This window comes from Nerophis ophidion, linkage group LG19 (assembly GCF_033978795.1).
Source record: "Nerophis ophidion isolate RoL-2023_Sa linkage group LG19, RoL_Noph_v1.0, whole genome shotgun sequence".
Classification (NCBI taxonomy): Eukaryota; Metazoa; Chordata; class Actinopteri; order Syngnathiformes; family Syngnathidae; genus Nerophis; species Nerophis ophidion.
Window position 1 is genome coordinate 23,366,167 of NC_084629.1, and position 23,624 is coordinate 23,389,790.

The window sequence follows — 23,624 nt, forward strand, 5'->3', positions numbered from 1 at the left end:
CATGACAATGTTCCTTTTGGTGTTTATGTAATACAGTCAGTTCATTTTTTGAATCATCTCACATTTTATGTATTTTCAGATACCCCTGGGCCTGTTGACGGTCCCATTCGTTTCACCGGCATCACAGCTGAAAAATGCACAGTATGGTGGAACCCTCCAGAGAATGATGGTTGTGCTGCCATCACACACTACATAGTGGAAAAGAGGGAGACATCTAGGATTTCTTGGGCCATGGTCACCTCTAAGTGTGAAGCCTGCTCATTCAACGCCACCAAACTCATCAAGGCCAACGAGTACCAGTTCAGAATCTCTGCTGTCAACAAGTTTGGTGTTGGGAAACCACTCGACTCTGTTCCCATCATTGCACAGATGCAATACAGTAAGTACATTTCGAACAAAGAAGGACAAACCATTACACACACCGTTTGCAACCATTATACAGTAAAACTAAACCAAAAATGTATATTTTTCGTTGTATGTCTTTCTTTTGACGGCTAACCATCTTTTTTTCAATTACAGAAGGTGTGTGCATTTTGTTAATTTCATTTGTAGAATATAGGTTAATATTGCCATGCTTTGTTTTGAAGCTTACATTACATAGAAATTAAGCGTTGAGTCTTAAAGTGGACGTTAGCTTAAACGGGCACTTTTTAATAATAATACAGTAGACCTGGACCTGAGGAGTTAGTCGACATAGGCATTTTTTGTTGTCATGAACAAGACTGACAAACAGGTTTTACAATATTCTCTTTTTAATTTATTTCTTTGATGGTATATAATGAAGTAAAATTTAATTGAAATCTTGTGTTCTGTTTTTACATATTATAATATGATAAAATGTTACCTCCGATACAGTGCTTTATGGGGCGGCGTTGGGTTCCACAATGTAAAGCACTTTGAAGCGCTAGAGAAAAAGCGATATATAAATATAATTCAATTCAATTCCCTAATATTTTTTTCTAAATCCTAGCTGTGCCCGAAGCCCCTGGTATCCCAGATGCTACACATGTTACTGGTGACAGCATTACCCTGTGCTGGACCAGACCAAGGTCAGACGGCGGGAATGAGATCAAGTACTACATTTTGGAGAGGCGTGAGAAAAAGAGTCTGCGCTGGTTAAAGGTCTCCGCAAAGAGGCCCATTACAGAGCTCAGGCATAGAGTCACCAACCTCACTGAGGGCAATGAGTATGAGTTCCGTGTCATGGCTGAAAACGGTGCTGGTGTCGGACCTGCAAGTGGCACCTCCAGGCTCTTCAAATGTAAAGAGCCAACTAGTACCCCCAGTGCTCCCACAGTCATCAAGGTATGTCGGTATCAAGGCCACAGAAAGCTCAACTTTACTGTTACTATGATCAATACATAAAGTCATGAAATAATGATGAAGAAAGGTCTTTACATCATGCATGAAGAAACAAATCCTGCCAGTGAATTATTTTTGTTTTGTTTTACACTTTTAGGGAAATTGAATTCTAACTATGTTCTGTCAATCAGGTTATTGATTCTACCAAATCTTCTGTCACCCTGGAATGGACCAAGCCGGTCTTTGACGGGGGCCTACCAATCATTGGCTACAACATCGACATGTGCAAGGCCAGTCTTGAAGAGTGGCACCGGGTAAATAGTCAGATTTGCATAAACACCCGGTACACGGTTAAGGGCCTGATTCCTGGTGAGCTCTACAAGTTTAGGATCAGTGCTGTGAACGGATCTGGGGAAGGTGAATCCTCAGTGATGCCCAGCGCTGTACAGGCTCTGGATAGACTAACATCTCCTGACTTTGATATTGATGCCAACTTCAAGCAGACACACATCGTGAAAAATGGCGGCAATGTCTCCCTTCATGTTGCTTTCTGTGGCAAACCATCACCTCTTGCTACCTGGTCCAGAGTAGACGGTGAACTATCAGTGATGGCTGATGTCAGCACTACGGATTCCTCATCTAGTCTGACCATCGAGGGCTGCACGCGAAATGACGCCGGCAAATACACACTCTCCTTGGAAAACAACAGCGGACGCAAGTCAATTACTTTCACTGTCAAAGTCCTGGACACACCCGGACCTCCAGGAGTCATCAGCTTTAAAGATGTCACACGCGGAGCATTAACCATGATGTGGGATGCCCCGAACACTGATGGTGGATCCAGAATCCACCATTATGTTGTGGACAAGCGCGAAGCGAGCCGCCTGGCCTGGCAAGAAGTCAGTACAAAGTGCTCTCGCCAGATGATCAGGGTGACTGGTCTAGACATCGGTGTGCCTTACCTGTTTAGAGTGATTGCTGTTAACCAGTACGGCCAAGGGGAGCCTCATGAGATGAGAGAACCCATCATTGCCACAGAGGAACCCGCCCCACCAAAGAGACTAGACGTGGTCGACACCACCAATTCCACAGCCTCACTGGTGTGGCTTAAGCCTGAGCATGATGGAGGCAGCCGCATCAGAGGCTACATAGTTGAGTTCAGAGCCATGTTCACCGATCACTGGGTTGTTGCTGGAGAGACCAAGTCCTTAAAGATGCTAGTGGAGGGTCTGACTGAGAACATGGAGTATGACTTCAGAGTCAAGGCCAAAAATGACGCTGGAATTAGCGAGCCTCAGGGCACCTTCAGCTCTGTTATCATCAAAGAGCCTCGTATTGAACCCACAGCTGACCTCAGCAGCATTACCAACCAGCTTGTTACCTGTAAGACATCCAATACCTTTATCATTGACATCCCAATCAGTGGTAGACCTGCTCCCAAAGTCACTTGGAAGCTGGAAGAAATGAAATTGAAGGAGACAGACCGACTTTCCATAAAGACCACAGCAGAGAGAACCATTTTGGTGGTAAAAGACAGCAAAAGAAGTGACAGCGGCAAATACTACTTGACCCTGGAGAATGCTGCAGGTGTCAAAACCTTCACGGTGACTGTAATGGTTGTTGGAAGACCAAGCCCTCCTACAGGCCCTGTGGTGATTTCTGGTGTCTCCTCTGAAACGTGCACTCTGTCATGGTCCGAGCCATCTGATGATGGTGGCACTGAAATCAGCAATTATATAGTTGAGAAGCGAGAGTCTGGGTCAGCCTCTTGGCAAGTGGTCAATTCCAGTGTCATGAGAACTACCATCAGGGTCACTCATCTTACCAAGTATATGGAGTACACATTCAGAGTGTGTGCTGAGAACAAGTTTGGAGTCAGCAAGTCCATCGAAAGTGCCGCTGTGGTCATTGAACATCCATTCGGTATGTTAATATCCTAATTGATTGATGTTTTATGTTAAATACCAAGGTATTTTTTTAAGAATCCATTTTATTGTCTTCTATAGTTCCTCCAAGTCCTCCAACCCGTCCAGACGTGTTGTCAGTGTTTGCCAATGCCATCAGCATAAAATGGGACGTGCCTTATGTGGATGGTGGCAGCAAAGTGACGGGTTACTGGATTGAAAAGAAAGAGCGGAACACTATTCTGTGGGTGAGGGAGAACAAGCTGCCCTGCCTGGAGTGTCAGTACAAAGTGTCCAACCTGATTGAGGGTCTGGAATACCAGTTTAGAGTTTATGCCATGAACCTAGCTGGAATTAGCAAGGCCAGTGAGGCCTCTAGACCTGTGGTTGCATTGAACCCAATTGGTGAGTAGAGGTGCCCATGACATTATACATTTTTTTCGTATATGATTCAAACTGTCTTACTTTCCTCCTCTCCTCAGACCCTCCTGGAAACCCTCAGGTGACAGACATTACTCGCTCCTCTGTGTCTTTGTGCTGGACTGTGCCTGTCAATGACGGTGGCAGCAAGTTAGTTGGCTACGTGGTGGAGAGAAAAGTATACAGTAGTGATGAGTGGGATGACAACCGCTGGCTTAAATGCAACTACACAACCATCACGGAGAACTACTTCACAGTCACCAACCTGGGAGAGGGAGAAACCTTTGAGTACCGCATCATTGCCAAGAATGCTGCAGGAGTCCACAGTGCGCCTTCTGTATCCACAGGACCAGTTACATGCAAGGATGAATATTGTAAGTTCTAAATGTGACAATGGAATGTGTTTTTGTGAGCATTCATCGAATGAGGTGACTGTGTTTCACATTTATCTCATAAACACTGAATTTCCTAAGGTAAAAATGAAATTGTCTCTTTCCTGCATCAGCTCCTCCCAAAGCAGAGCTGGACAGCAAGTTGGTGGGTGAGACTGTCGTTGTCACCGCCGGCTCTGATGTCGTCCTGGACGGTATTATTGGTGGCAAACCAGAACCCACTGTTTACTGGTCAAAGGGTGACAAGGTTCTGGAACTGGGAGAAAAGTACTCGCTGACCTACACAAGCACAAGAGCAATGGCTGTAATCAAAAACTGTGACAGATTTGACACCGGCAGATACTTCCTCACCGTCAAGAATGTCAACGGAATCAAGACTGCTACTGTGACGGTTAAAGTTTTGGGTCAGTCAATGACATTTTACTTTTTACTATAATAAAAGTTCTTAATGAATAAAGGCCCTAAATAAAAGCTGCCTACGTCAAACATTTTAATAAGTAACTAAGACTTACCTCAACATTTCTGTAAGGTGTATACCCTGATCTAACTATTCTTTGGTACCTCTCAGACACTCCTGGGCCTCCAGCTGATAAGATCATGATCAGCAGAGTTACAGAGGAAAAGTGCACAGTGTCCTGGAAGATCCCGCTGGAGGACGGTGGCGACATCGTCAGCCATTACATTGTTGAACGACGTGAAACTAGTCGACTCAACTGGGTAGTAATGGAGTCTGAGTGCAAGAGCTTGTCATGTGTCAGCACCAGGCTGATCAAGAACAATGAGTACATCTTCAGAGTTCGTGGAGTCAACAAGTTTGGACCTGGAGTTCCACTGGAATCTGAGCCTGTCATTGCTCGGAACGCTTACAGTAAGATTTCTGTTTTAAATATCATATAAAAATAAATAATTAGGTCTAGTTTCACAAACCGCTTATATGTTTTTAATTCAGTGTAAATTTGGTGCGTGCAAAAGATAGAAAATATTTATTTGTGTTATTGCTGTTACACTGACCCGTCATATCTCTATTTTAGCCGTCCCCTCCCAACCAGGCACACCGGAGGCCACAGCAGTGGGTAAAGAACACATTATCATCGAATGGTTGAAGCCACAAAGTGATGGTGGCAGTGAGATCAAAAACTACATCCTAGACAAACGGGAAAAGAGCAGCACAAGGTAAGAGGGACATACTTTTGATATTGTGAAACGCTAAGTTTTCTCAATGCTTTGACACCTTCTCTCTCCTTTTTAAAATCAGGTGGACACGGGTCAATAAGACTTACACAATCTATGACACACGTTTGAAGATCACAGGTCTGCTGGAAGGAAGCGAGTACCAGTTCAGAGTGACCGCCATCAATGCGGCAGGACCCAGCCATCCCAGTGACGCTTCGTCACACATTATCTGCAAAGACCCAACATGTAAGTCTCCTGGTTAGCATGTTTGGCTGTTGATTTGCACTTAGACATTATTTAAAAATATGCTTCTATTTAATTGTAGACACCCCAGCTCCTCCATCGATGCCTCGCATCACAGACTCAACTAAACACAGTATCAACATGACTTGGACCAGGCCCATGTATGACGGTGGCTCAGATGTCACGGGTTACGTGGTTGAAATTCTTGAGGAAGGTTCTGAGCAGTGGTACCGTGCCACTACCAAGCCCCTCAAGACCAATGAGTATATGGCCGGCGGTCTGGTTGCAAATAAGAAATACAGATTTAGGGTGGCAGCTATAAACAATAATGGCACTGGAGAATTCAGTGAACCTAGCGCTGAGATTGAGCCACTGGAGAAAATTGGTGAGTCTCTGCAAAGTAGCATTTCAGAGAACATACTTCATTTTAAATGTTGCAATTACAATGCAATCTGACTCTCTATAACTACTTTTCCTCTCAGAAATGCCCGACCTGGAACTGGATGATGACCTGAAGAAGACCGTTTGCCTTCGTGCTGGAGGAACTTTGCGACTGTTTGTGACTGTTGGCGGTCGCCCAACGCCCGTGGTGGGCTGGAGGAAGACAGGGGTGGAGCTACAGAGCCGGGGCTTCATTGAGACAACAGATAGCTACACCATGCTGATTGTTGAAAAAGTTGACCGCTATGACTCTGGAAAATATGTTGTTGAAGCTGAAAACCCATCAGGCAAGAAGAGTGCCACTATCTTGGTCAAAGTCTATGGTAGGTTGGGATGCAAAGATTGTGTGCAATATTTAAAGCAGAACTGCACCTTTTTTAGAATTTTGCCTCTCGTTCACAATTCTTATGTAAGACAAGAACACATATGTTTTTATTTTTCTTATGCATTCCAACTAGTAAATGAATGGCTTCCAATTGAGTTTATGGCAACCGCTCCATTCTGCCTATAATGTGCCTAAAAAAAAATCCTCCCTCAAGGTTGTATATACACGCTGTAAGTATACATATAGTAACAGCCACATTCATAATAGCATGCAATATTTAAGTATTTTTCTCATCTTGAGCATACAGTGGCGCATTAATTTCATACACACATCACTATGTTCTCTTTTTCCTTCGACAACATCACTGATTACTAACTACAGACTTCACAAGAGCCAACAGACATAATAAAACATCACTTTTACTAGGACACTGACTCTTAGACAGTTCATATAGTCCTGTTTAGATAAAAAATGACTCACAATTCCCGCAAAGAAAAAAGGGGGGTTGAACAAAGCGTCTTTTCGTGTCTTTCTCGCCATTGCCGGGTCTAAATTGGATGCCAAAGTTGACCAACTTGTCGGATTATGTCCTCATCCTTCTACTATCAAGGTGAAAGGCATTATTTATTAAATATAATTAACTTTTACAATCTCCAAACCGAGAAAGCAGCCTACCAGCTCATAAATTCAATATCGTAGCAACAAGCTCTTTAGCTATATGTGCTAATTGTAGTTTGTCTGCGTTAGCACTTGTAATAACCAAAATAAAAAAATAAAAAAGTGCAATTCCCCTTTAAAGCTTAAACTGTTGTCTGATTTAGTTGATTCTTGTTTCTTGCAGACACCCCTGGACCTCCAGGTTTTGTGAAAGTGAAGGACTATACCAAAGAATCAGTTGTCATTACGTGGGACGTCCCGAGCATTGATGGTGGCGCCCACGTCAGCAACTACATTATAGAAAAGCGAGAAGCCAGTATGAAGTCTTATAAGACTGTCACTACAGAATGTAGAAAAACTCTGTTCAGGATCACGGGCCTGGAAGAGGGTCTGCACTACTTCTTTAGAGTCCTGCCAGAGAATATCTATGGCGTTGGCGAGCCGAGCGAGACATCTGAGGCTGTGTTGGTGTGTGAAGTACCATCAGTGCCTGGGAGCCTCCAGATCATTGATGTCACAAAGTCCTCAGTCACTCTGAATTGGGAGAAACCACTGCATGACGGTGGCAGCAGACTGACAGGCTTCATTATTGAGGCATGTAAGGTGCCTTCAGACAGGTGGAGCACAGTGGCTACTGTCAAGGCTTCTATTTACCAGCACACCATCCAGTCATTGACAGAGAATGACCAGTACTTGTTCAGGATCCGAGCCTGTAACAGTAGAGGAACCAGTGAAGCCATGGACATAATCACTCCTGTCACCATTCAGGAAATCAACGGTAAGAGACTCAGACTTCAGCAGTAATGAAAGGACTTCCCACATTTGTCATTTTACCTGACACATGCGTGCTGCCTATCTTTTCACTAGTGATGCCAAAGATTGACATAACAGGCATTTCTCAGAAGATTGTCCACATAACCCGTGGTAAGCCCATCGACCTCAACTTGCCCATTAAGGCGAAACCACAGCCTGTCTGCTCCTGGTTCTTTGGTGGTGAAAAGCTAAAGGACAGTTTGGACCGTATCAAAATCGAAAGCAATGGCAAATACACCCATCTCGTTATCCGCGAGACCACCATTGATGACACAGGCGACTATATGTTGGAGGTGAAAAATGCCATTGGTGTAGCAACTGAAGTTATCAAGGTTATCATTCTTGGTAAGTAGACATTGCATTGTACAGAATCACAATCAAAATGTAGCGTTTCAAAAATGATAGGCAACGTTTTTTGCAGTGTGATCTAATTTTCATCTCATATTTTTCCAGACAAACCTGGCGCACCAGTTGGTCCCGTGAAAATCGTAGAGGTTGACGGTGTGTCAGTGACAATTAGTTGGGAACCTCCACAGAAAGATGGTGGTGCAAATATCAGTGGCTATGTGGTGGAGCAGCGTGATGCTCACCGGCCCGGGTGGATTACAATCTCTGAATCAGTGACAAGACCTTGCTTCAAGTTCACCAGACTCTCCGAGGGAACCGAGTATGTGTTCCGCGTCGCTGCCATGAACCGCTTTGGCGTTGGTAGCTTTGTGCAGTCAGAAGTCGTGGAATGCAAGAGCGCCAAGAGTGAGTTTCTGCCTGTCTGGCAGTTTCTGTTGCTGTCTATGTACTTATTGACATTGAAAACATTTGTTGAAGCCCTTTTGCAATGTTTGATTCATCCACAATTACCTGTGTACGATTTACCTGTTGATCCAGCTCATGGTTTACTTTTGCAGCCATCCCTGGGCCTCCAAGCAGACCAGAGGTTATTGATGTTACTCACGAGGGCATGACCCTGACCTGGCATCCACCAGAGGACAATGGGGGCTCCACCATAGCTGGCTATATAATTGAGCGCAAGGAACCACGTTCTGATAGATGGTTGAGGATCAACAAAAACCCTGTTACTATGACCAGGTACCGCTCCTCTGGTCTGATTGAAGGACTTGAGTATGAATACCGTGTCACGGCCATCAACTCCAGAGGAACAGGCAAACCCAGCGAGAGCTCCTCCATCACTGTTGCGATGGACCCAATAGGTATTGTATTATTTTTGTATGTTATTTTATTGTCTAGGTATTCTTATTTAAGTATGTGCAAATGTAACTGTAATCTGCCCAAATCAACACTTAACAAATCACAAGTTATTTTGATATTTAGCATTTCGCAAACAGACTTATTCAACAAGCCTCTTCCCTAGTTTGGATCAATCTAACACGAAATGTACTTTCGATTCTTAAAAAGAACCACCAGGTCCTCCAGTTCATGCGAGAGTCACAGACACCACCAGAACATCTGTGTCTCTGGCTTGGCTACCTCCTGATGAGGAAGGTGGCTCCATTGTCACTGGTTACCTGATTGAGATGCAGAAGGTGGATCAAGTGGAGTGGACCCTGTGCAATACAACACCCACGAAGATGTGCGAGTACATACTCACACACATGCCCCAGGGTGCAGAGTACAAGTTCAGAGTCATCGCCTGTAATGCTGGTGGCACTGGAGAAGCCGCAGAGATTCCTGGGGTGGTTAAAGTCCAGGAGATGCTCAGTAAGATAAATCAATTTTGTCATATATATATACTGATATAGACATTTGCTGTAATCCATCTAACCAATATGCCCAATATGTCCTCCTTAGTTTACCCTGAATACGAGCTTCAGTCTAAATACGAAGAGGAATATGTGGTGCGGCAAGGAGGAGTCATCTGCCTGTCTGTGCCCATCAAGGGTAAACCCATTCCTATATGTAAGTGGACCAAGGATGGACGTGATATCTCCCACCGAGCCATGATTGCCACCCAGGATGACATAACAGAACTTGTCATCAAGGAGGCACACAGGGATGACACGGGAACTTATGACCTTGTGTTGGAGAACAAATGTGGCAAAAAAGCTGTGTACATCAAGGTAACTTGCTCGGCTAATCATCAGTTAGTCAATTAGAATCCTGCTCGTACAGAAACTATCATGACACTGGGGACATCTTTATGTCTGTAGGTGAAGGTAATTGGTCGCCCCGATGCTCCAGAAGGCCCTCTGGAGTTTGACGACATCCAAGCCAGATCAGTTCGAGTCAGCTGGAGGCCCCCATCAGAAGATGGGGGCTCTGACCTCCTAGGATACATCGTGGAGAGGCGAGAAGTCCCCAAGGCTGCTTGGTACACTGTGGATGCAAGGGTTAAGGAGAACTCCTTGGTGGTTAAAGGCCTTAAAGAAAATGTGCAGTACCACTTCAGGGTCTCTGCTGAAAATCTGTTTGGTGTGAGCCGGTCTCTAAAGTCTGAAGAGGCTGTCACACCAAAGACACCGCTATGTGAGTACTGATGTTTCTACAATATTTTAAAACTCATCTGAGTCATACAGGTACAATGGTGCTCAGGTCAGCACAAAGCATTTAACAGTATGCTCTTTCTCTCATGGTATTCAAATATAGGCCCACCAGAACCTCCTAGCAATCCTCCAGAGATCATGGAAGTGGCTAAGTCCTCTGTGTCTCTATCCTGGGCACGCCCCCGGGATGATGGGGGCTCCCGCGTCACAGGATACTTTGTTGAGAGGAGGGAGATTTCAACGGAGAAGTGGGTCCGCCACAACAAGACTCACATTACCACAACCATGTACAACATCACTGGCCTCATCCCCGATGCAGAGTACATGTTCAGAGTTGTGGCTCAAAACGACATCGGGCAGAGTGAGCCGGGGCCTGCTTCTGAGTCAGTGGTCTGCAAAGATCCATTTGGTGCGTCAGTTTCACATGATGCCTTGTGCAATCAGATGAAGATATTGTTTTGTATGGATGAGTTCATTGATGCCTTCTAAACTATCTCCTGTGTTATTAACAGACACGCCCAGTCAACCAGGAGAGATCGACATCATTTCTGTTACTAAAGACTGCATAACCATCCACTGGCTGCGTCCCAATTTTGATGGTGGCAAGGAGATCCTGGGTTACTGGGTTGAATTCAGGCAGGCCGGTGAAAGTGCTTGGAAGAAATGCAATAAAGAGCGCTCCAAAGACCGTCAGTTCACCATGGGTGGCCTGATGGAGGCCACAGAGTACGAGTTCAGAATCTTTGCAGAGAACGAAGCTGGATTCAGTAGGCCTCGTCGCACCCCCATGGGCATCAAGACAAAGCTAAGCGGTGAGTGTGTTTCTTACTTGACCATTTAAAAACATCAAATATGCTGCGGAACGCTTATTGTAAATAATTTTTTTACCATATGCAGTCGGTGAGACTCCAGCTTTGAAAGAAGACATTCATGACGTAACAACCAACCTTGGAGAGTCTGGCACTCTATCCTGCAGCGTTATTGGCAGACCTCTGCCTGAGATTAAGTGGTACCGCTATGGCAAGGAACTGATCCAGAGCCGCAAGTACAAGATGAGCTCAGACGGACGCAACCACTCCCTCAGCATCCTGACAGACGAGCAGGAAGATGAGGGTCTGTACACCTGCAGGGCCATCAATGAAGCTGGAGAGATAGAGACCAGCGGAAAACTCAGACTACAGGCGGCACCTCAGTTTCACCCTGGCTTCCCACTGAAGGAGAAGTACAATGCCGGAGCTGGTACCAGCCTCCGCCTCCACGTTGTCTACATTGGCCGTCCAATTCCCCAGATTATGTGGTTCTATGGCAAGAAGCCTTTGAACCCATCTGAGAATGTGATTATTGAAAACACTGAGAGCTACACCCATCTGGTGGTGAGGAACGTCCAAAGGAAGACCAATGCTGGACGTTACAAAGTGCAGCTGAGCAACAAGTTTGGAACTGTCGACACTGTGTTACGGGTTGAAATCCAAGGTAATATGATGATTTTAGTTTAATGGAAAATTCCTCTTTAAAACCCTAATTATATATACTTTTGTGTGTAGTGCTTACCCACAGAACCCATCCTTTTAGGCATAATCAACTTAACAATAGTTGCTTTTGGTAGTTTTCAGCAACACATAAACCTATATCCCTCTGTTTGGTTTCACCCAGATAAACCATGTATCCCAGAAGGCCCATTGGTGGTTGAAGGTCTGCTGAAGAACTCCATTACTATCAGCTGGAAGGCTCCCAAAGATGACGGCGGGTCCATGATTACTAACTACATTGTGGAGAAACGCATGGCTAAAGAGGGAGAACTGTGGAACCTTGTGTCCTCCTCTGTCTCTGGAACCACATGTCGAGTACCTAACCTTGTTCAGAGTGCCGGTTACTACTTCCGAGTTTCTGCTCAAAATCAGTACGGTGTCAGCGAGTCTCTGGAGATCCCTTCGGTAGTGATCATCAAGAGTCCATTTGGTGAGTCAGGTCTATATACGCACAAACAAGAAATAAGTCTAAATACAGCATGATATTATAATTTGTTTAAATTTAGCTCATTCCAGTATTTATATTCGTTTCTCAGAAAAACCTGGCATCCCACAACAGCCCTTTATCGTCAGCTTTACGAAGGACTCTTGTGTTGTCTGCTGGAAGCCACCAAGCAGTGATGGTGGGGCTAAAATCTCTAGCTACTACCTGGATAAACGTGAGAAGAAGCAGAACAAGTGGATGTCCGTGACCAGTAAGAAGATTCTGGAGACCAGCTATGAAGTCACAGGCTTGATAGAGGGCTTCGAGTATGAGTTCCGTGTCAAGTGTGAGAATGTGGGTGGAGAGAGTGACTGGAGTGACATCTCAGAGCCCATTATTCCCAAGTCTGACCAGTCCCTGCGTGCTCCTGCATTCAGAGAAGAAATCCGAGACATGACTGTCAAATACCATGCAAATGCCACCTTTGTTACCAAGGTGTGTATCTCTTCATTCTTACATCCCTATGTATTATTAAATAGTATTTATACTTATTCTGTCTTACAGTAAACCTCCATAATGATGAATGATTGAATGTTATTTTTCCTCTTTTGTCAAGGTGGTGGGACATCCCAAGCCTGTATTAAAATGGTACAGAAGTGGTAAGGAGATCCAGGCAGATGGAACAAAAATTAAAGCCCAGGAGTTTAAGGGGGGTTATTACCAGCTGGTCATCATGGCTGCTGATGACAGTGATGCTACGGTCTATCAAGTCAGAGCAACCAATTCGTCAGGATCCATCTCCACCACTGCAAACCTGGAAGTGGAAGGTAGACATTCATGTTGCTGATAACTTGTAGTATTTTTACATTGTTTTAGTAATGATCATTTCTAAGTAATGATGCTATTCTTTGTAATTCAAGTTCCGGCCAAGATTCTCCTGCCAAAGGAGCTCCAAGGAATGGGAGCAGTCCATGCTGTTCGCGGTGATCACATCACTATCAAAATCCCTATCTCTGGCAAGCCCGAACCAGCAATTACCTGGCAGAAGGGCCAGGACATCCTCTCCAACTCTGCTTATCACCAGGTCATCACCACCCGCTCTTTTACTTCCCTGGTCTTCCAAAAGGGAGTGCAGAACAAGGACACAGGCTTCTACAGCATCACTGCAAAGAACAGGTTTGGAATGGACAAACAAACCATTGAGGTGAATGTGGCTGACATTCCGGAAGCTCCAAAAGGACTAGTAGTCAGCGACATTTCCCGGGATTCCATTACTCTGACCTGGGAGCCTCCTGCCAATGATGGCGGAAGTGACATCACAGGCTATATTGTGGAGAAATGTCCCACCACAGCTGACAGGTGGATTAAGGCTGGACAGACTGTTGACTGCAACATTACCATCATCAACATCTTCGGCAAGACAAAATATCAGTTCCGTGTCATCGCTGAGAACCAATTTGGCATGAGTCCTCCTTCTGCGCCAACAGAACCCATCACCACAAAAGAGGACAAGTCTGTTATTAGGAATTATGATGAGGAAGTGGATGAGACCAAAGAAATTACCAAAGAAGCTGCTGAGTCTTTTAAAGTCAAGTTGCTGTCCTCAAAATACACAATTTGTGAGGAGCTGGCTCGTTGTCAGTTTGGAGTTGTCCACCGTTGTGTAGAGATTGCTACTAAGAAGACCTTCATGGCCAAGTTCATCAAGGTTAAAGGAACTGACCGTGAGCTGGTTCTTCGAGAAATTGAGGCCTTCAATGTCGCAAGACACAAGAATATTATCTACCTGCATGAGTATTTTGAAAGTATGGAAGAGATCATCTTAATCTTTGAGTTTATTTCTGGAGTTGACATCTTTGAGCGCCTTGGAACCAGCAGCTTTGAGCTCACAGAGCAAGAGATTGTCCGCTATTTAAGACAGGTCTGCTCTGCACTCCTGTTTTTGCATAGTAAAAACTTTGGCCATTTTGACATTCGCCCAGACAACATTGTCTACAGTACAAAGAGAAGTAATGTTGTAAAGATAATTGAGATGGGTCAAGCCAGGTTGCTGGTACCAGGTGAAAACATCAGAATGCTCTTCTCAGCTCCAGAGTATTGTGCCCCAGAGATTCACCACCATGACTTGGTTACAACTGCCACAGATATGTGGTCTGTGGGTGTGATTGCTTATGTCCTACTTAGCGGTCTCAATCCATTTGCTGCAGAATCCATGACACAAATGGTTGAGAAGATCTCCACTTGTGAGTATGTCTTTGATAGTGAAGCATTTAAAGACATCAGTCTGGAGGCTATGGACTTTGTGGACAGACTTCTTGTCAAGGACAGAAAGCTTCGTATGACCGCACAAGAGGCATTGGAGCACCCGTGGCTAAAGATGAAGATTGAACATGTCAGTAACAAAGTCATCCGGACACTAAGGCACAGACGGTACTATCAGTCTATTGTAAAGAGGACAGATACAATTGTCTCATCAGCTCGTGTTGCCTACGGGGGAGCTTTCAAGAACCAGAGAGGATTGTCTGTAGGCAAGGTGAAGATTGTTACGGAGTACCAGGGATTACGTGCTGGCCCAGTTATGCATGGCTCTGCTGAGAAAGGCGGCCATGTTAGATTCACTTGTAACATTACAAACTTTGACCAAAGCACCAAGGTGACATGGTACTTTGGCAACCGCCAGTTACATTCAAGTTCTAAGTATGAGATTTCATACAACAACGGTTTTGCCAGTATCTATGTGAAGGACATTGAAGAGTGTGATGATGGCTTGTATAGATGCAAGGTGTTAAGTGACGACGGCGAAGATAGTGCTTATGCTGAACTCTTTGTTGAGACAATAAGGTGCATCAGGCAACACTATGTCGGTCGCTCCATCAAGAAACTGAGAAGGAGGGTGGAAAAAACCCTCCTTCTCTACAGACCACCAGAGTTCACCCTGCCTTTATACAATCGCGCAGCGTACATTGGCGAACATGTGCGCTTTGGTGTCACCATTACTGTGCATCCTGAGCCTCATGTTACATGGTTGAAGAATGGAGAGAGAATCAAGCCAGGAGATGATGACACCAAGTACACGTTCACAAGTGATAAGGGTCTCTACCAGTTGATGATCCACAACCTCGATATGAGCGATGATGCTGAATACACTGTGATGGCAAATAACAAGTTTGGAGAAGATAGCTGCAAGGCCCGCCTTACTGTAACACCTCACCCTGTGACCGAGGAAACTATGAAACCCACATTCAAACGTCTGCTCACTAATGTTGAGTGCACAGAAGGAGAGAGCATCCGCTTTGATGTCAGAGTGTCTGGAATCCCCAATCCTTCTTTGAAATGGGAGAAGGAAGGTCATCCTCTCCAGTTTGGTCCAAAGACAATTGTCATTCAACAGGATGTTGACCACTTTGTCCTGTACATCAGAGAGACTTTACTTGAGGACTCCGGTGTCTACAAAGTGACTGCAATCAACTCTGCTGGCTCTGTGAGTTGCCAGGCAACCCTGAAGGTGGACCGCCTCACATATACCAGAAGAGAGTACAAGACTGAAGAAGAGAAACATAGACATATCCAGAAGCAAATAGAAAAGACCAACAAAATGGCTCAGCAGATTGTCGCCACAGAGGATCTTGTGCCTCTTAACCCAACAGCCCAAGAGGCTCTGAAATTTGCTGCAGACATGTACAAGCCTGCAGTCAGCACCAAGAACATTGAGGGCGAGTTTGACATTTCAGTTGTGAAATCAGAGACTAAGAAACTGGAAGAAGAGCGAAGGATTTTCATGCCATATGAGATCCCTGAGCCTGTGGTTCATGACCCTAGAGTGCTTGATGAGGACAAATTTATCAAACAATTTGTTCCACTCTCTGACATGAAGTGGTACCGGAAATTGAAGGACCAATATATGATTTCAGAGAGGACGGAGAGAATTGTGCAAAAACGACAACGGCGAATTCGCCTATCTAGGTGGGAACAGTTTTACGTCATGCCCCTTCCCAGAATCACAGACCAGTACAGACCAAGATGGCGGATTCCAAAAATAACTTTAGATGATTTGGAGATCGTCAGACCTGCCAGGCGTTCACCGTCTCCAGAGTCCGAGATTTCATTCAGATCCCGGAGAAGATCTTTGGGCGATCTGAGCGATGAAGAGCTGCTGATGCCTGTGGATGACTATCTGTCTTCAAGGAGAACTGAGCAAGATAGAATGATGCTTGAGGATGAATTAGAACTAGGTTTCTCTGCCTCCCCTCAAGCAAGTCCAGTTCGCATTGAACGTCGAGCTGTGCAGCATGAATCTAGGTTGCAGCAGGTCAGGCATGAAGCTATGGAGGTCACAGAGACAAAGAAAAAACGTACCATATCTCAGTATATGAGAAGGAGGCGCTCGCTGTCCCCAACATACATTGAGCTAATGCGTCCAGTCTCTGAGCTGATCCGTCCTCCTCGAACACAGCCAGTTGTAGATGTAGAAGGCGAGGTCATAGAGAGACGATCCCCCACACCAGAGAGAACGCGGCCCCGCTCTCCTAGCCCCATTAGATCTGTTGAGAGGTCATCCCGTTCCTCCTCCCGATTTGAGCGGTCTGCCCGTTTTGATATCATGTCCCGCTACGAAGCCAAAAAGGCAGCTCTGAAGTCTGAGAGGAAATATCAAGTTGTTAGTCAGACGCCGTTCAGCCTGGATCACGCTCCCCGGGTGACAGTCAGGATGCGCTCTCACCGTGTGCCAGTCAGTCACGACACCAAATTCACATTAAACGTCCAATCAAAGCCTGAACCCGAGGTGAAATGGCTCCACAACGGAACTGAAATCTGTGAAAGTAGTGACAAATATGTATTTAGCAACATGAGTGGCGTTTTGACCATCACCATCCTGGACTGCCAAGAAGAGGACAGTGGTACATATCGCTGCGTTTGCTCTAACTCCAAAGGAGACGCCTCAGACTATGCCACCCTCGATGTGTCAGGCGGCGCCTACACAACGTTTTCATCCCGTCGCAAGGATGAGGAAGTCCCTAAAGCGCACGTCCCTGAAGTCACTCGAATTGATCACTATCACTCCTCCTATTTCAAAACTGGCTATGAATCCCAGACCCACTTAGAAGTGGAAGAGAGTAAGACAAAAATCACTGAGAAACGCGAAGTCGTCACAAGGGAAAGATATGGGGCTTCTTCTGAGAGATACTCATCTGCTGAGCGGTATGAACCATCCATCAAGTATGGTTCTACTGAATACTTGTCATCTGCCTCTTCCTACTCTTCAGACAAGTTTTCTTTGACTGAAAAGCAAGCTACAGCAGAAACTAAGTCAAAGTATTCTTCTGCTGAAAAAGTTACAGTCCAAAAGGTGAGAACCTCTGTTCCAGCCAGAATCCTCACTAAGCCCCAATCTGTGACAGTAACAGATGGTGAGACAGTCCGATTCTCCTGTGATATCGATGGAGAGCCTGCACCTTCCGTAAACTGGATGCATGAGGGTAGAACTATAGTCTCTTCCCACCGTGTAATAGTCACTACTACTCAGTACAAGTCCAACCTGGAGATCTCCTCCGTCATATCCTCAGATGAGGGCAGTTACACAGTCATCGTAGAGAACTCAGACGGCAGGCAGGAGGCTCAGTTCACTTTAACTATCCGCAGACCAATTCCCAAAAAGGTTAAGAGCATCAAGTCGCCAGAACCACCTTTGAAGTCCCCTGAGCCTTCAGTCCCAACGCCACCACAGTATGTTACCTCCCCTATTTCCAGTGTGAAGACACCAGAACCTGGAGTCAAGTCTCCTGCTCCCAGCGTGAAGTCACCAGAACCTGGGGTCAAATCCCCTGTTCCCAGAATGAAGTCACCAGAACCCGTTATAATATCCCCTGACTCCCGTGTGAAATCACCAGACTCCCTTGCTCCGAGTGTGAAGTCACCAGAACCCAGCATTAAGTCCACAACCCCCAGTGTGAAGTCACCAGAACCGAGAATCAAGTCTCCTGCATCCAGTGTGAAGTCGCCAGAGCCCGGCATCAAGTCTCCTGCACCCAGTGTGAAGTCACCAGAGCCCGGCATCAGGTCTCCGGCCCCCAGTGTGAAGTCACCAGAACCCAGTATCAAGTCTCCTGAATCCTCGATTGAATCACCAACACCCAGTGTGAAGTCCCCAGAACCAGGAGTCAAATCACCAGTTTTGAAAGTGAAGTCACCAGGTTTAAAGTCACCAGCTCCTGGTATCAAATCTCCTGAACCCGAGGGAGTTAAATCTCCCAGGGGTGTAAAGTCTCCTGAACCAGCCGAGGGAGTTAAATCTCCCAGGGGTGTAAAGTCTCCTGAACCAGCTGAGGGAGTTAAATCTCCCAGGAGTGTAAAGTCTCCTGAACCAGCCGAGGGAGTTAAATCTCCCAGGGGTGTAAAGTCTCCTGAACCAGCCGAGGGAGTTAAATCTCCCAGGGGTGTAAAGTCTCCTGAGCCAGGACCTAAGTCACCACCACAGCTTAAACCTGCTGAGCAGGTAAAGTCACCTGAAGCTGAGTCACTGCGAGGTGTCAAATCCCCTGAACCTGCAGGAATCAAGACACCTTCAGGCATCAAGTCTCCAGAACCTGCTGGCACCAAAACACCAAGATGTATCAAGTCTCCAGATCCATCTGTTATCAAGTCACCAAGGGCTGTAAAGTCCCCAGAGCCTGAGGGAGTCAAATCCCCATCCAGAATTAAGTCTCCACCTCCCGTACTGTCGCCCAAGAAGGTCCTGTCACCACCTCCTATCAAATCTGAAAGCACAGAGCCGCCCAAAGTGATAAGTCAACTAGCGGCTGAGGCCTCTGAAGACTTGGTGAAGATGTCTTGTGTTTGCGAGAGTGGCGTCAATGAGGTGTCATGGTATTACAATGGGAGGAGACTTTCAAAGAGCAGCCGTTTTGAAATGAGGTACTCAGAGGGCTCCTGCAGCCTCTTTATTCACGACCTGACAGACAGTGACCAGGGAGAGTACACGTGTGAGGTGATATCAGAGGGAGGAGTCTCAAAATCCTCCTTCTCCTTCACTGGACAAGTGTACAAATCCATTCGCATGAAGATCACAGCTTACCAGGAGCAGCAAGTGGCACTTAAAGGTAAGCAACGAGTCTCAAGTCACTTTACAGGGCCTTTCTTTTGAAGGTTTATACACACGCCTTTCTATTTCAACCCTCACTAGGTTCCACGATGATGAGTCACAGGGAGTCATCCTCGTCTAGCCTGGCCTCCAAGATGAAGAGAGAAGTTCGCACAATGGAAGAATCGTCTTCCTTTTCCTCCTCCTCAGCCCAGCAGGCAATGTCCTCCATGAAGGAGTCCAGTTCCTTCAGCAGCATGGCCGCTGAGATGAAGTTTGAGACCATGTCCATGTCCAGTATGTCTTCCATGACCTCAGAGTCATACGCCCTGAGCTCCAGCAGCCTCGCAGAAATGACCTCACACATGGCGGGATCCTCCTTCAGGGCCATCGGTACGACTTGAGGACTCTCAGCCGTTGTACAGTTTCTGAGTGTCAAATAAATAATAAACGCTGGCTCATGACTTTTGCAGGTTCTGCTCCAAGAATCGAGGCGGTGCCAGAGGACATTAGCATTGAGGCTGGCAAAGTCTTGACGGTGTCATGCGCCTTCTCGGGCGATGCCAAACACATTGAGTGGTCTCGCGCAGGCAAAAAAATCGAGGTGTCATCCGGCGGTCGCTTCCACATTGAGACCTCGGAGGACCTGACCACCCTTATCATCACGGGGGTAAAGAAGGAAGATGCTGGAACCTACACGCTCAAACTGTCCAACGAGCTGGGATGTGACACCGCCACAGTTCAAATCAGCATTCGATCGGTGTAAAAAAAAAAAAATGATATCGAAGACTATTTGAATACCCCTTCTACCCTTTTCCTTGTCTTTTTATTTATGATTTAAGCTAACTCTTTTACTCGATAAAGACCTAAGATTTATCTTCTTGTAAATATGAACTATTTTTGTACCAAACGTGACGTAAACGTTCATTGATGCCAAACTCAAGTGTCATCATGTAATGAGATGTGATGACACTTTTGCAGTGACATGTACATAATGTATATAGCCGGATTTCACGGTTATGAAAGATGTATGCATTGTTATTTATGACAATAAGAAGAAGTTTAAGAAGCAAACCAAATATGGTTTGACAGGAGAAAGTTCCATGTGGAACGAATACCCTGTTAAACGGAGAAACTAAACTGTGTGCCTCAACGCTACGTTGAAGTCTAAGATTGCCTCAGCAGGTAGAGCTTCTCCCTGCTGACGTTTACTCAACTTGAGACAAAAAACACGAGCGCGAGATCCCGAGCGCTGTTTGCGTCCACCCTCAACGTAAGCAGCGCAACCGGACCTCACGTCGCGATAGATTACGTCGTACTGCCATTTCGATGACACGCTCACAGTGCGAGCGGCCTGCACTGTCTGAGCACGTGTTTGTTTTGATGTAGGCGCTCGGCCTTTGACCGCGAGCGTCCGCCGGGGCTTTCTCCCTCCTTCCATCAACCTGGCCAATCACTCGTGGAGAGTCCTCGTTGCGCTCGTAGCCAAAGGCAGAGCCTCCCACTGGAGGTATGCAGCGTGTTTGTGTGTTAGTGTGTAGACGTTGAGCTGACGAGCACCGCCCAACGTCATCGGCGGCACCAGCGAGGGTCTCCTCGCTCCGAGCTTGTCTTTGCTTTGATTGACTTCCTGAGTTGAGCTGCCTCCTTGAATTTATCCCCATTACTGATTGAATAAAGTTTGATTATCAGCACAGCAAGGCGCCTGAGTGTCAGTCAATATCATATCCTACATCATCCCGTATCAATCTGTATTTAATGATAACATAGATTTGGTATATTTTTTTCCAGAAATGAATTTGGCAACAAAGTCAACAATCCAAGCAGACGGTCCCCCTGACCACATCAAACCAAAACCAGACTAATGACTTTTAATAATAATAATAATGGATTAGATTTTATATCATGCATTTCTATTATTAGATACTCAAAACGCTCACAGAGAAGTGGGAACCAATCATTCATTCACACCTAGTGGTGGTAAGCTACATTTGGCCCCTCTGACCACCACCTATCATTCATTCACCAGTGTGAGCAGCACCAGAGGAAAGGGTGAAGTGTCTGGCCCCTCTACCCACTACGCCATACCGCCCCAAAGAATCTTTTAATAATAATAATAATAATTTTGTACTTGTATAGCGCTTTTCTACCCCTTTTTTTTAAGGAGGCCAAAGCGCTTTGAAAGTATTTCCAAAATTGCCCATTCACTCACCAGGTCCCATCAGGAGCAAGGGTGAAGTGTCTTGCTCAAGGACACCACGGACATGACTAGGATGGTAGAAGGTGGGGATTGAACCAGTAACCCTCAGATTGCTGGCACAGCCACTCTACCAACTTCGCCACGCCGTCCCCTCGTCTTTTGACAGACCAGAGTACTTTTTCAAATTTTCTTATAATCATACCTTATTTTTGGTATATCGGATGGAACCTTTACCTACCTAAAATACCCAAAATATGGTCTGAGTAAAAAAACATTTGAAAAATTATATGAATAAGAAGATATAATGAACCTTTTTGACAGACCAGAGTAGTCTATAAGGCAGGGGTAGGGAACCTATTGCTCGCGAGCCAGATGTGGCTCTTTTGATGACTGCATCTGGCTCTCGGATAAATCTGAGCTGACACTGCTTAACACAATAAGTAATGAATAATTCCATTTGTACTCAAAGTGTTAAAATTAACGTTCAAAATATAAAACATGCTCATGCATTTGAATCCATCCATCCTTTTTCTACCGCACTTGTTCAAGAAGTTACATTAAGGGAAAGAAGTGATTTATTTATTATTGGTTAGTTCAGGGCTTCTTCAGACCACCAAGCACTGACATGAGAGCCTGTTTCAGGGTTACAATATTTTTTTATTTTTCAAAAGCCTCTCAGTTGCTTTCCAGCAATTGTCTTTTTCTCTTTCGTTCTCGCTCGCTCTCTGGCTCCAGCCCCAACCCTGTCTCCACTCCTGACTGCTGCTTATAAACAGCGCGACAGGTGATTAGATAAAAAGGCCCAGGTGGGCCTTCTACGCACCTGTCACTGATTTCGAGGCCGGTCCTGGCAACACCCCGCTTTGCTGCAGGCCCGCAGGCCACGCCACCTCCACAGTTAGCTTCAAAAGGCCCGCAGGCCACGCCACCACCACAGTTAGCTTCAAAATAACAATGTTATCACAAAGAATTAAAGACCTATTATACTCTAGAAATGTTGGTCTTACTTAAAAATGCACACGTTTAGTTGTGTTCAGTGTTAAAAAAAAATATTCTATGGCTCTGACGGAAATACATTTGAAAATATTTGGCTTCTTGGCTCTCTCAGCCATAGGGCTTCAAACTAATCAGATTTACCTGTAGTCTCAAGCATGATTATGGCTGATGTTATGGCCAAAGACGCCAGCAGAGGGCAGCACACACCAGACTGGAGTCAACACGCTCATGGCTCATCAGCAGTGACGTGACGCAAACAATCACAAACGTGTGTTTAAGGTTTATCATGATTGTCGTGACATGATGGACATTGTGGTGTTTGTTGTGTTGGTGTCTTCAGCTCAGGCCCTGCTTGATGATGCCGAGCAGAACACACACACACACACACACACACACACACGCGACCATGGACCATGAAACTGGTGTGTGAGCTGGAAGCCTTATAAAGACAAAGCATGCTGACACACACACACTTACACAAAAAAGCTGAAGTCCACCCAAGAAGGGCATGGACTGCAAATCGGTGTGCATTTGAACGTCTAACTCTGTGAATACATTAGGACACACTAAAGACATAGAGCGGACACTTGGACATATTTGGGACATAAACACACAATGACAATAGTTCTACCTAGTGAGGACATTTAGACATATCCTGAAAATTTAGACACACTGCTGACATTTGGACCTAATGAAGATATTTAGACATTTTGAAGGCATTTAAAGGCCTACTGAAACCCACTACTACCGACCACGCAGTCTGATAGTTTATATATCAATGATGAAATATTAACATTGCAACACATGCCAATACGGCCTTTTTAGTTTACTAAATTGCAATTTTAAATTTCCTGGGACTTTTTTCTTAAAAACGTCGCGTAATGATGACGTGTATGCGTGACGTCACGGGCTGTTCTGAATATGAGCGCTGCACACACACACAGCTAAAAGTCGTCTGCTTTAACGGCATAATTATACAGTATTTTGGACATCTGTGTTGCTGAATCTTTTGCAATTTGTTCAATTAATATTGGAGAAGTCAAAGTAGAACAATGGAGTTGGGAAGCTTTAGCCCAGTGGTTCTCAACCTTTTTTCAGCGATGTACCTCCGGTGAAAATTTTTTTGATTCAAGTACCCCCTAATCAGAGCAAAGCATTTTTGGTTGAAAAAAAAGATAAAGAAGTAAAATACAGCACTATGTCATCAGTTTCTGATTTATTAAATTGTA

General features: G+C 45.3%; 1 protein-coding gene across 1 annotated transcript in view; it reads left to right on the plus strand.

Moving 5' to 3' along the window:
• ttn.2 (titin, tandem duplicate 2) overlaps nucleotides 1–20,899 on the plus strand; it is a 211,338-nt gene extending 190,439 nt beyond the window's left edge. The window contains exons 245-271 of the mRNA XM_061879594.1: nucleotides 80–379; nucleotides 971–1,305; nucleotides 1,494–3,225; nucleotides 3,309–3,611; nucleotides 3,689–4,000; nucleotides 4,132–4,422; nucleotides 4,587–4,886; nucleotides 5,050–5,191; nucleotides 5,274–5,437; nucleotides 5,517–5,819; nucleotides 5,917–6,198; nucleotides 7,042–7,635; nucleotides 7,725–8,015; nucleotides 8,124–8,423; nucleotides 8,576–8,878; nucleotides 9,084–9,386; nucleotides 9,477–9,745; nucleotides 9,836–10,151; nucleotides 10,272–10,577; nucleotides 10,681–10,980; nucleotides 11,066–11,641; nucleotides 11,822–12,127; nucleotides 12,234–12,616; nucleotides 12,738–12,948; nucleotides 13,042–19,218; nucleotides 19,302–19,592; nucleotides 19,673–20,899. Coding sequence (XP_061735578.1) covers nucleotides 80–379; nucleotides 971–1,305; nucleotides 1,494–3,225; nucleotides 3,309–3,611; nucleotides 3,689–4,000; nucleotides 4,132–4,422; nucleotides 4,587–4,886; nucleotides 5,050–5,191; nucleotides 5,274–5,437; nucleotides 5,517–5,819; nucleotides 5,917–6,198; nucleotides 7,042–7,635; nucleotides 7,725–8,015; nucleotides 8,124–8,423; nucleotides 8,576–8,878; nucleotides 9,084–9,386; nucleotides 9,477–9,745; nucleotides 9,836–10,151; nucleotides 10,272–10,577; nucleotides 10,681–10,980; nucleotides 11,066–11,641; nucleotides 11,822–12,127; nucleotides 12,234–12,616; nucleotides 12,738–12,948; nucleotides 13,042–19,218; nucleotides 19,302–19,592; nucleotides 19,673–19,965 — 15,683 coding nt within the window. The 3' untranslated portion in view covers nucleotides 19,966–20,899. The remainder of the gene's footprint in view (nucleotides 1–79; nucleotides 380–970; nucleotides 1,306–1,493; nucleotides 3,226–3,308; nucleotides 3,612–3,688; nucleotides 4,001–4,131; nucleotides 4,423–4,586; nucleotides 4,887–5,049; nucleotides 5,192–5,273; nucleotides 5,438–5,516; nucleotides 5,820–5,916; nucleotides 6,199–7,041; nucleotides 7,636–7,724; nucleotides 8,016–8,123; nucleotides 8,424–8,575; nucleotides 8,879–9,083; nucleotides 9,387–9,476; nucleotides 9,746–9,835; nucleotides 10,152–10,271; nucleotides 10,578–10,680; nucleotides 10,981–11,065; nucleotides 11,642–11,821; nucleotides 12,128–12,233; nucleotides 12,617–12,737; nucleotides 12,949–13,041; nucleotides 19,219–19,301; nucleotides 19,593–19,672) is intronic.
• The last annotated feature ends 2,725 nt before the right edge of the window (nucleotides 20,900–23,624 follow it).